The 13,114-nt window shown below is 39.9% G+C and overlaps 1 protein-coding gene across 1 annotated transcript in view; it reads right to left on the bottom strand.

Annotated features, from left to right (window-relative positions):
* Positions 1 to 13,114, bottom strand: part of hk2 (hexokinase 2) — a 46,345-nt gene that overhangs the window by 9,184 nt on the left and 24,047 nt on the right. Inside the window, exons 5-15 of the mRNA XM_008297737.1 lie at positions 12,802 to 12,897; positions 11,883 to 11,982; positions 10,299 to 10,482; positions 8,971 to 9,132; positions 7,190 to 7,423; positions 5,525 to 5,829; positions 5,263 to 5,411; positions 4,687 to 4,806; positions 3,290 to 3,385; positions 806 to 905; positions 448 to 631 (exon numbers count right to left, since the gene is read on the bottom strand). Coding sequence (XP_008295959.1) covers positions 448 to 631; positions 806 to 905; positions 3,290 to 3,385; positions 4,687 to 4,806; positions 5,263 to 5,411; positions 5,525 to 5,829; positions 7,190 to 7,423; positions 8,971 to 9,132; positions 10,299 to 10,482; positions 11,883 to 11,982; positions 12,802 to 12,897 — 1,730 coding nt within the window. The remainder of the gene's footprint in view (positions 1 to 447; positions 632 to 805; positions 906 to 3,289; positions 3,386 to 4,686; positions 4,807 to 5,262; positions 5,412 to 5,524; positions 5,830 to 7,189; positions 7,424 to 8,970; positions 9,133 to 10,298; positions 10,483 to 11,882; positions 11,983 to 12,801; positions 12,898 to 13,114) is intronic.

Raw genomic sequence — 13,114 nt, forward strand, 5'->3', positions numbered from 1 at the left:
TGATGTCACAGAGGGTTTGTCCATCTTTATATAAAGGCAATTAGCAGCAACATGGAAGGTCAGAGAGTAAACACTGTGTGAAGATAATTCTCTGAAGTTTACTGTGCTCGGTTCAACTGTTGTCTCTGAACATTTCTGAACATTTAAAAGTGCTTTACGACCAAGGCAGCTCATGTGTGACACTGTCAGATTCTCTACTCAAGTGTTGAATTGTAATGCTGAGCAGACATTCCCTGTAAACGCACGTCTTTTAATCAGCAGAATAATTCCTTTTATATTAATATTTTGTAATTATTATGTTTTGCCTCTCTTTTGTATTCTCTATCTGAATAATTCACATTCTGAACCACTTCTGATCCCGTCTGATATGAGTGTTGGCTCTTCTTGGTTCTTTACGAAAGATAAAACGCAGCACATTGACTACATCATAAACTACTCATCCAATACCTCTGTTTCCCGGGGTTGCTGGAGCAATCATCGACAGTGTGATCAAATTGGGTGCAAAAGTCGTCCAATTCTCCATTTTCACCAAATGCTCCCCACTCCATGTTGACACACATACGACCGCTGTTGCCCTCCACTAGCTCGATGTTCTGCATTTCCTCCATGTAGCAGGCATTGGTTCCTGTGCCTGAATTAAAAATAGAGGTATTAGAACTATTATTCCAGAAGCAAAACATAATAAAAAAAATAAAAATTTTAACAGCTTCACTACAAAGTCAAAACAGACTCTCAGTGAATAGATTATCATGTTTAAAAAACAGACTGGCTTCAAGCAAGTAAGGCGGGGGGTAGAAAGACTTACCTACGATGAGTCCCACCTCACATCTGGGGTCCTCATAGCTGCAAGTCATCATCGTTCCCACTGTGTCATTAACTACTGCCACAAAGTTCAAGTCAAATTCCTGGAAGCAGAGATAAAAAACTAATTTACAACAAACTTAAAAGCATTAAAACATCAAGTAAAATACAGTGATGTCTTAACAGAGCAGTAAAGAGCTGCATTACATGGAAATCTATTTTAGAAATAGAAACATTAGTTGCCTCACCGTTTACACACAGCATTAAAACAAGACTCATATCAATGGGCACATTTATAGAAGATTTAAGTAGTTACATGTTAAATGCTCTGAGATTCAGGTTTCTTTCGGACATCATCTTGCATGAGAATATTCCAAATTTATATTCTTGAATTTGTGTTTAAACTCTGTCTACTAATTCAAAGATACATGTTTTCAAAGTAGTAGCATTAGCGCTGTTGAAGACTTGGTGTTCCAAAGTGCTGGTGGTATTTGATAAATTTTGTCTGACTGGACACCTGCTGAGGACTGTGTAGGACTGTGCCAATGTTTTTAGTGACGGGTGAAATTACCATGGTGGAACATTTCCACGCAGGGAGACGAGCACTGTGATTAAAATGGATAATCTACTGCAAAAAACTAGCAGTGCTTCCTTGCTGAGTCATCCAAACACCCCATAAAACTTAAAATTTGTCATGTGGGAGGTTGCTACTCAGAGGTTGCTTTTCATGAGAAAAATGGTAACACACAGACAGCAGGAAAAAGGACAACGCCCATTGAAATGAGCAGTGGCCGGTGAGTCACACTAAACTGGGTTAGAATCTTTATGGGTGTAATCCATAGACTGTATAAAAGATGGACGTAGCTACCGTGACATCTCCCGTTGGTTTCTGCTCTGAGAAAATGAAACCAGGGTTTTGCTACTTCCTGGTTGACATCTTGGATTTTTGGAGCCAGTGAGGCAAAAATCGTCGGAGGGGGGGCGGAGCCATAGGAGCAGCGATTGGTCAGACGGATTGAGAGGCAGGCCCTCTCTGCCCGCCCACATTTACCGCCTTCTGCTCACTTCGTCTGTATGGTCGCTGCCGACTGTCAATNTCCTATTCCCCGACTAGTGTTGGTGGATCTACAGCAGCTTGCTGCTCTCCTGGCTGACAAACACATGACAAAGGTAGCTGTGTGATAGACACTGTACAAGTTATAAGTAATCCATTATGGACCTTGTTGTTACATTTTTTAAGAGTCAACATTCACAGGTCACATCAAGTGGCTATTCTAGGTTTTACTTTTAGGGGGGGCCAATGGGGGGTCAATGCTATATTTTGGGAGGCACCCAATGACTGCATTATTCGTAGATGTAGCCTATAGCAATTTGTTGAGTGTTCCTTACTTGTACTCACATTGTATGACTAAATATAGACCTAACCCGATTAAATAGATTTAACAAAATAAACATGATCTGGAAAAGGTTTCTGGTCAGAATGTACTTGTACAATATGGAATGTACAATACTTGCTTCTTTCAAAAGCAACTCATGACACTCAGACTGATTCACAGTGAAGACTCATGTTAATAACAGCCTGATGGCTCAAGATACATTACAATGATACATACATGTAAGTACACACATAAACACAATGCTCTCCTCTTTTATATTAACAATGTTGTTCTTCATTTGCTCTGAGGAATGTCTGTCTGTCCTGCTCTGCCTTTCACCTGGTGCTGATGATGGGCTACAGCTGCTGGATTGGTCCTGCTTTGGATGCCTGTCCTCAGAACTGTCACCCTGACCCTGTCTAGGTTCACTGGTCTGACCCTCACATGGCTTCTGCTTAACTATTCAGGACTTTTGGGGTCTTTTGGACCCCAGGCCATTTGGTTTAGGTGACAGGTATTGTTTTTTGATTTTTCAAGATTTGATTTTTAAATATAAAAAGAGGGGCATTTTTTAAAATTTAATTTGATTTCTTAGCTTTAATTTGATTTTTTAGCTACTGTGAATTTTATTTGTTTGTACTACACTGTTGCGGCACAAATTGCAGCTAGCGAGTGACGTAATTAATAGCTCGAGCAGTGTCCGAAATGCTACTTTGTCGAGGTGCTCCCTATATAGTGCACTATATAGTGATCACTATATAGGGAGTAGGGAATGAGTGGGTGATTTCGGACACAACCTCAGAGTGTCCGTAAGTGCAGAGTGGAAGTGAGAGAAGAGGTGTGCTTGTTTTATTTTCCAGCTGCTCCCGTCACAAACACTACCACAATACTGTGTTCACCCCGCCCCCCCATAAAGCTGTGCTGTAACAACCAGCTCCTTAAAAAAACTATCCAATGACAAGACAGTATTTCATTGGGGGGGTGGGGGCCGAGAGAGGGCCAATCAGATTCCAGGAGGGGCCATGGCCCCTGTGGCCCCTCCCTTCCCTTTGCCTATGGTCACATCTAATTGATAGAATTTCTGAAAATGTATTTGAAATATGTGTACTGACCTGCTTGCGACGAACAGCCTCTTTAAGCAATGTGACAACATCTTGGCCCTCACAGCCGCTGGCTTTGAAACCCTTTGTCCACTTCAGCAGAATGCCCTGTACAGATGACAGCAGTGATCTGTAAGAACTATATACTATAATAACAACAACTACAGACCTGTTCCAAAAAATTTGAATATCACGGCAAAGTTGTTTATTTTCCATAATTCCATTCAAAAAGTTAAACTTTCATAGATTATAGATTCAGGGACCACAATTTAAACGATTCAAGTATTTGTTTGTTTATTTATACATAATTTGGGCTTCCAGCTCATAAAACCCATGAAAACAGGAATTCAAAAAATTAGAATACTGTGAAGAAATCACCATTTACTTCTCAGTTTTTGCACAAAAAAAGAAAGAAATTAGGATCACTGAAGCAGCAACCACAGCCTCCAAAATTCTGGTAAAACAGGTTAACTGTCTTCCTTTGCTGTGAATCCCACATTTGATTAGAGTCCACAAGTTCTCCACAGGATCTAAGTTGGTGTTTGGACATTTTTGAGGCCTTTTCTGGATACCTAAGTGGTGGAGAATGATGGAGTATTGTACTGCATAGATCATAGCCTCCCTGAATGGACATTTGACCTTTTTTCTCATTTTCCATATCTTTTCCATGACTGGAAAATTGCTCAATCATTTTCCAGGTTTTCCAGGACGCGTGGGAACCCTGAGAGCCTCTTATCAAGGTGTTCAGCTAAACAACCCTCCCCTTAGTTCACTGATTGTCAAAATTCCAGCTGCTAGTTACATTTGATGGTCAGTGTTCTGTTTATCATATTATTGTGAAAGCTAAGCTTGCAAGATTAAAGCTGGCTTTGTCTGCTTCCACCACAGTATACTGTCACAGTCCAGACTGGCTGCTCTATCAATATTCAAGGCAGAGAACCACATAGTACATATATGCATTTGACAGCTATGGTGTACAGCAATAAATAATATTGTTCCCTCCACTAAGTAAATGTTCAGTAAGTATTTACCAGTACAAACACCCCTTAAATAGTTTACTTGAGGACAATAGTGTATCTTAGTGAAGTGATTTAATTTGATATATTTTGCTGGATTAAACTCTTTTGACAATGTTGTTTGTGCCAAGGGGCAAAAACAGAACTGTTGTTCTAAGCTCATGCTGATGAAAACCACAACAGTTTCTTTACTGCAATTAAAATACAATCAGTTACCTCATTTGAGGAAACCAACCACAGACGAGAAGAGAAAATGAACGCAGGTATCTGCCAGCTTAATGTGATTCACACCTACAGTTGATGAAAATGTGTGGACATGCAGCTAGACTCGATGTGACATTATTCATTATAGTAAGCCTGACATGTATAACAAATATTGAATGCAAACATTACCTGATCCAGTTTGCTTTGATGGCAAGGGAAGGAGAATGTAAATCCCATAGGTAAGGATGCTCCCCTCATGCCCATGAACTCCAGAAAGTCAACGATGGAGTCCACAATATGGCCGAACAGCTGGGACATTAAACATGCAAAAAATGTACAGAAACATTAACAGGTTATAAACAACGGCTCTTTTCTATCAAGTATGTTCATATTATTTTATTTGTATTTAGCTGTTTTATATGGGGAAAATTGAGCCGTGTTACACAAGTTTTGTGACTGCTGATATATTCACATGTAAGAATTCTCCATAGAGTGCTCAGAGAGTTTGGAGCATGAAACAGAGGGCAAACATCACATTCTGTGTCAGTCAGCAGTCAGTATTTTTACTATTTCATACCAGAGTTCAATGTCTTTTAAAGGAGACAATTCAGAATCATATATGAAAAACTGCATTACAAGACAAAACCATCGCCATACAAAATGTAATCTTTAATGCATAAAATTGGGCTTTAATTTATATTTCAGGCACAATTCGTCTGCCATCATTAATGGAGACATACAAGATGTCACCCAGTGATGCACTACCTCTTCCCCTGTGCCTTGCATGATCTCCTGTGGGATACTGTAGATTTTGTGGTGCATATCTACAGTGGGTTTCGTTCCACTTCTCACTCGCACCAGTAGGACCCGAAAGGTGGAGCCTCCAAGGTCCAAAGCCAAGAAGTCGCCGTGCTCTGATGAGGACAAAAAAAGATAGCCCTGAGCACATGCCTGAATACTTTATAGAAAAGAGAAACTTTCACTCAATGACAAGTTAGTGGGAGATCACACTTTCACTTAAAGCTACCTGTTCCATCTGGGGTGGATCTGACATAGGTGGGAAGCATCTTGATGCTTGCCTGCTCATGGCTTTGCTTTGACAGGCCTCGCACCATCTGCTCACTCATTCGCTCTTTTACCTCCAGCAGCTGTTCACGACTCAGACGCAGGGCGTTGAGGATGCTCTGACGCTCAGCGTGTTGAGCAGCAAGACGGTAGGCTACTGCTGTTACCATAGCTGCACCTTTCCCACTGCCACACTGTGACTGCAAAAAACGCACATCACAGTCTGGTACAAGTCGTCCGGTCATTTTGTGGAGCCTCCTGGAAAACCTATAGAAAGGAGGCACATTCTGATAAATCTGTGGTGTCTCTGTTTTTAGTTATCCCCTTTCTACTGCACAGACAGACAAACTGGCTGCAATGAGGTGTGAATGTGAGTGTGCTTGATAGTCTGTCTCTATGTGTTCCTGTGATAGACTGGCGACCTGTCCAGGGTGTCTCCTGCCTTCATCCTAAGTCAGCCGGGATAGGCTCCAGCCCCCATGCGAAGATAAAGCAGTGTAGAGAAAATGAATGGATGCATGGATTAACACTTTGTTGCCCTTTAATTTCTCCAAACACTTGGAGTTGACAGTCATGTTTATGATCTCTGTCGAGGAGCAGATAGCATGTCCCTCTGTGTGATCTGCAGATCTCCAAAAGTGCTGACCAGGCTGATGTTAAATGATGTACATACACACTGTGCACTTTCGCACTCAAAAGGGGAAGACAGCTATTGTTTTTGGCAAGTCTTTGACATTTTCCTCTAGCTATACTATCACACCAACCTTTTCAATTTGAAATTAATCTGTTGACCCTTTGTTGCACAAACATTATCAACTGCGTCCACAAGTTTCTCTTGCATACTATCAGCCAACATTACAGTATATTCAATTTGAATGAATGAATGTATGAAAGGATGCATTAGTTAGAGCACACTGTCTTTACCACAGAAAAACAAGTGGGATGTCTGTCTGGCTGTCCTTTTCTCTAAACCAACATTTATTATTAGTAAAAATGCAAAACATAAACATCTAACACTAACTTCTTTTGTGACAGGATGCAATCGCGTACTACGACAGAGTACACAAAATTAAAGGGTGTTTATTTAGTTGGATTTTGGGCAAGCAGGACATCCACTTCAAGTACTAATTAAAAAGACTGACAGTATTTTTCCCTAGACTAATAGGTCTATAAAATCATGGATGGACTTCAATGCATTATCTTGTTTTCTGTAACTCTGAATCAGTGTGAGTGTGATGGGGACTTTGTCACATTCCTTAATGCTGTATAAGCTGTCTAAGTCCATATAGTCTATAAACTGTTTGTCTGACCAACTTTTAATCATTATAGGATCTAAAAGAAATAACATGGATAGATTGCATGATCTCACAACGCTCATATGGAATTTATCTGTGTGTTCTTTAATTCTTTCAATCCTCAGTCGAAACACACTTATTGACATGCAGACAACGAAAGATGAAAAATACAATGTGAATTGCTATTGCTTGTGTTTTATTTAACTTCAATCATGCAGCCACCCTATACAAGCAGCAAAATATATTCCATAAACTAAGCTCCACAGCCAAAATGTTTGAGTTTGCTTGTGAGAACCACCACGTTAGACGTGATGCCTTGCCAGTTCACTTACTCTGTATGATTCTTGTAAATGGAGCCATCTGCTGCGATAGTGGTACGCAACTTCTCAGCCGCTTTATTATCCCGGATCTGCCGCAGCACTGCCGCGAGAGTGGCAGCACACAAGTGTGCGGCCCGTGTCGATACTATCTGACACACCCTCTGAGTAGCTATGCAGTCCTCCACTGACGGGTCCAGACCCAGGCCACGGAGCACATTCTCAGCACTCACCACACCTTCCTCATCTCTGCAGGTAAGACAGAAAAAAATACAGAATTGCTAGACCTCTAACTCCTTGGTCATTTCTATTTAAATTATACCAGTACACAAAGGTTTTGGCAAAATTACTGTGGTTTACATTTCCAAAAATACTGAAGTTCAAGATTCATGGCGTAAGGCTAACATTTTAACCAAACTTAGCAAAGGAAAAAACAACCGATTCCAAAAACCAACAGACTTACCATCTGCAATACACTGATGAAAGGTATAAACCTTTAATCCTTAAATGCATGGTCATGTTCAATCACAACTATTTACCTATGGTTACTAATGGTCCAGAACTTGAAAAAGGTAGACGGAGCAAAACATTAAAATAATGTTGCTTGCAATGGTTTTTCAAAACTGTTTTGTCTGTTTGTTTTTTAATGCAGAGAAATAGACTTTGTATTGCCCAGTATCCAGGACATTTTGGTGATTTTTGACAATTTTTAAAAACTTTTTAGTACTGTGGCTAAATTTTAGATTACTTTGACTATTCCAAACTAAATTTTACCTGCTGACTCAGACGGACTATAAATCATGTTATGTTAGTTACAGAATAGAAATCTCCAGCATGTTTTGTAGGAGTGTTTCCAGTTGTAGTGGACACAACAGACTTAAAGAGCATAACCAGCTAAATACCAGCATTTTAGAGGAGTGTGTGCACTGTGAGTCCCTACTTATGCATTTAGAGCAGCAGCGTCTAGGCAGCACAGGTAACTCGATGAGAGTTTCTCAGCAGTCCTAACTTGAATTGAAACTCTAATTGGATGCATTTTGCCATTCAGAGTGCATATCTAATCTCCTACATACCTCAGGTTGCTCATGGCTAAGCAGCTGAATATGGTGATATGATCAGCCACAACATTACAACCACAGACAGTCGAAATGAATAACATTCATCATCTCACAAAAATGCAATGTTTTTCTGAAAAACTGTGTCCCAGCTTAAATATGGATTTCCTGTGACATGTACCACATACCTATACATTGCTGCAGAGCAAACACACTCCTCCCCAACTGCAACAGCCTTCCCAAAATGCAGTGACCTCCCCCAGCATGACAATGCAAAAAATTCTCAAGATTGGCTCAAGGAACATGACCAAGAGGCCATGGTGTTGTCCAAACTCCCCAGATCCCAATCCAATCAAGCATTCACGAGATGCGCTGGAGCAAGCCTGATCCACGGAGGCCCAAAGCCTCAACTAGCATCATCTCAGTGCCGAACACCACAGGACACCCCTCAGAGGTCCTGTGTACATGCCTCAACAGGTCAGAGCGGCTTCTGTTTCTTCTTTTTCAATTACAAAAAATACACACACTGCTCTAGGCAACAATAACTGGCTTGGGTTTTTTTCTAGTTTTTGTCATACTTAGTGCAAATGTGCACACAATAGACAACACACGCCGATACTGGCATATACACGGGCATTTCATTCATTCAGGTCCAAGTTAAACAATCCATACGATACAGACACACAAACACACACACACACCCACAGACACATGAACACACATGTGCACCCAGAAACTCACTTGTCAGTGTCAATGTTGTAGATGTAGCTGGTAATGAAGCGGCCAGTGGTGAGGAGCTCTGATGTAGTCTTTCCCTGGAACAGCAGCTGCTCTCTGGCCATCTTCACCAGGATGAGACGCACCAGTTCCCCCATGTACATCCCACTTATCATTTTTTCAAACCTGCATGCCAACATGCAAAAAAAAAATCAGGAACAAAACAACAACACAGATCAAACTTAAACCAACTTTGCAGTGTACATGTGCTCAGAAAAACAACAAAAGTAGGCAATTGAACACTCCAGAAGGCATTTAATTTATGGCTTTGAAAAAGCCACGAAAATAATACAATTATGCACTGAATCAACCTGCAATGGTTTATTTTAAATTATTTATTCAACCTATTTGTTGTGGGTGTACCTGTTATCACCATCTGTTTTTACCAATTATGATCTCCATATTCTGAATTCAAGGTAACTTCTGATTGATTGATCTCTCCTCAGCTGACTACGTAATGGACGATACTGACCAAACAGTGGTCAACAATAGAACTAGAACAACTAGCTCCAAACTTACTCACCCTCATATACTGCTCTCATGCATTCTGTCAGTTATCATTAAACTAACAAATTATATTCCCATGTCAAGTCCAAGTATTGACAGCAGCAACTAGCAGTACATGCTAATAAAGTTCTAAAGTTAGTATTTGATATTGAGCAACTGCATTGCAGCGCTCTACATTATTTACTTTAGTGCAGCTTCTTCTACTATCAGTACATATGTCATTAGGTTCCACAACTACTTGAAAACACAAACAAGAAAACCTTCAACTAATTTAACTGCCTGTAGTGAATTTTTCCTAATCTTCTTTGAGCGTCAAAAATCTAAATAAACACACCAGACTGATTCGGTGATGAACAACACGAACAGAACTTGGCTCTCCAGCAAGATTTTTTTCTACAGAACAACAGAGTTTAGAAGCTATTTTTTTACTAGCCAATATAAAATATAATAATAACACAATAACACACTGTCTGATAAAAAGAGAAATAATACAGTTGTCAGTATGACAGAACAATGCTGTTCCCTGATGAAAATAATTTTGTGGCAATGTACATGACACTAAAATAAGCATCACAAAAACATTTTGCAATAACAGCAAAAAAACAGCAACAGCCCATTAAATCAGAAGCAGGTCACACACAGGGAGGCTTCTAGTGAAATATGATCAATACACTATCAATACAAAGCCATGTCAAATTCAAGCATGTCTGCAGTTGATTTGGAAAAGGCCAACACCGGAAAATGTTTCATGTAGTACCAAGTCAGATACGCTCAAAGGCACTCACAGCTGCTTGCCAGGGTTTAGTGAGCCTGCATCGATTTCCCGGTCAATGTCGGTGCGGAGGTCCTCCAGGGCACCATCGTCTCCAAACGCACCCCACTCTGTGTTGACGCACATCCGCCCCTCGTCACCATCCAGCACCTCAAGGTTCCTCATCTGCTCCATGTAGCAGGCATTGGTCCCCGTTCCTTTAAGGAAGTATTGTTACCACAACAATTATTTCTCATCCAAAAATATGACCCAGGTCACTGTGTCCTATCAACACTCTTCATCCAAATGCATTTTCAACCTGCATCTACACAATGAATCTGAAACTTTGATGATCCAATTGTTGCTAATCTTGTGATGATATGTGGCTTAATGGAATGACCAGTATTCAGGCACTTTGTACCAAAAGCACAATCAGGCAGGTTTGTGAGTACAAGATGACTCATGAATAGCCCTCATATGATCCATTATAAAGATATGAGGTAGTCTGGGACAGCAAAATACGTTCATCTGCACCACTTCAGAGCTATAACGAGACTAGTACGTTATTAGCTATTACACATTGCATACAAGGTTTATGTGTGTCATTTCAGTGTTGTGTGATGTAACATAAAATGTGCAAGCAGAGTTTTAACTGCTTCTCTAACAAAACAGAGTAATGTATTTTTGGATAGCTGCCCCATGACACCTTACTGCCATTGTTCACAAGTGGGCTGTTGGTGTGTCACACTCCGGTAGCCGCACCGGAGAAACAAAACCAACAAAAAAAATATCTATGGATTTAATTTTTGGATAAATTAATTTACAGAACTGAAAAGTCTTACTGGGGGTCCTCTGTCATGTCAGTAGTTCTCACATGTCTGAAGAGGATTTCAATCTTTTTGTCCTAACATGCAGTGTAGATTGTGGAACATTTATCAACACACGTGTCTTCCTGTCTAAAGAACGGACGGTCAATTCAGTTTGCCGTTCAGAAATAATTATAGCAAACAGAATAAATCTGACCACATTTTCAGTGCCACAAAAAAGGATCACAACACTTTGGTGAATAGAAGATTAAAATCCTGGATTGTTTTTATGAAGTTCAAAAAAAATTCTGTCAACATGTTTTTACATTTTCATCACAAATGCCAACTTAATCCGTTAAACATTAAATCTACAACATCAAGTGTGCAAAAAGGATCTGAATACTTTCTGAAGCAACTGTACCTATTCCTATATTAGGGGATTACGTAAACCAACAAACATTGATTAGCAGCACATATACTGTGTGTGGACATCCAATAAATTAGAGGAGTTGAAAAAGAGAAACTCAACAAATGGTACTTCTTCACAGGCACAAGGTCACATTGGGTGGTTTAATGAGTACAAATTGCACCATGTGCTACAGCCTTTACAGCTTCGAGTTTTCATAGAAATTGAACAAAGATTTTTATACTGTTCAAAAACATGTATATTTTTGACCCACCAACAACAGTATACAAGTGCAGCCACACACTGGGCTGTCTCCGCAGCACTTGTATTGTTATGCATCGTTTCATTAGAGCAACACTTACTGATCCTTAGAGTCTTGATTTATATTCAGTTAAATCAGACTTACCCACAATAAGGCCTATTTCACAGAGCTGATCATCATAGCCACAGGTCATCATAGTTCCCACTGTGTCATTGATCACTGCCACAATGTCAATGTCAAAGTCCTGCAATGAGACACCAATGCATACATGAAAACAAGAACTGGCTTCATTAAATTCACTAGTATGTGCATTCAACTGAGTAAAAAATAAAATTCTGGTTAAGCATATTTATAAAGTCCCCTACACAAGCAATGTTCAATTTGAAAACACTTTCAACTTGCACAGATATGTGTTTGCATCGATTTGTAAGTTATTGACAGGACAGTTCCAGAACAAGTCAGTCTGCATTTGTCCCCTTCTGTTGTTCTGACTATGTCCAACACTGTAGGCAGCTTATCAATAAAATTGGCAAAGCTTCAACAAGTGATGCTAAGAACCAGTAGATGACCTAGTGTTCTACTGTGCGAAGTCCTGCTAATCATCAAACAACTGGGTAAAAAGCATTCTGCCATTATCATGATGTGCATGTTTCTCCTTGGCATGTGGAAGTTCAGTCATTGTCCACTGAAACACTGAAAAACATGTTCATCAGAAGTGACTGATGGTTTGCTCTGCTTGTCAGTGAAAGCTGTCAGCACTGTTTTGAGCTCATTTTGCAGTTCCCTCAGGGTATAACCAGGCAGGATTAGAGGAGCAAATCTCCAGAATGAGTTTGTCCTCTGTACCCAAGACTATTTTTTTCTATAATAGTTACAACCATAATTTCTGGCCAACACAGACAAATAGAAGGTTTATTAATTTTAGTTTTTGTTGTTACATTTCTTTGCATTTCCTTCATGAGGTAAAAATTAAAAGATTTCTAGCTTTTTGTACATTTGCACACGTTTGGCAATATTTGAAAACGTACATAATGTACCATAAAACTAGTATCTGTATACTTACCCCTCGTTTTTTAATGGACTTCCTCAGAAGGCTGACCACATCCTTTCCCTCTACTCCACTTGACCTGAAGCCTTTGGTCCAAGACAACAAAACACTCTGCAAAGAAGAAAGTAAAGACATCACAGAGTCAGGATTTGATTTACTTTTGACACACAGAGTCAATAAAATCATGCAACACACACTGGTGAGAAAAGTTACACATCCTCAACAATAATATGACAGAGAAAGTGGACATACAAAAAATCTTAATAAAGCTGAAGAGGTTGTGATGACCCCTGAGGTCATCTTGTGTCTTGTGGGTGGTTCTAGTTCG

The sequence above is a fragment of the Stegastes partitus genome, unplaced genomic scaffold (assembly GCF_000690725.1).
Source record: "Stegastes partitus isolate 25-593 unplaced genomic scaffold, Stegastes_partitus-1.0.2 Scaffold26, whole genome shotgun sequence".
Lineage (NCBI taxonomy): Eukaryota > Metazoa > Chordata > Actinopteri > Pomacentridae > Stegastes > Stegastes partitus.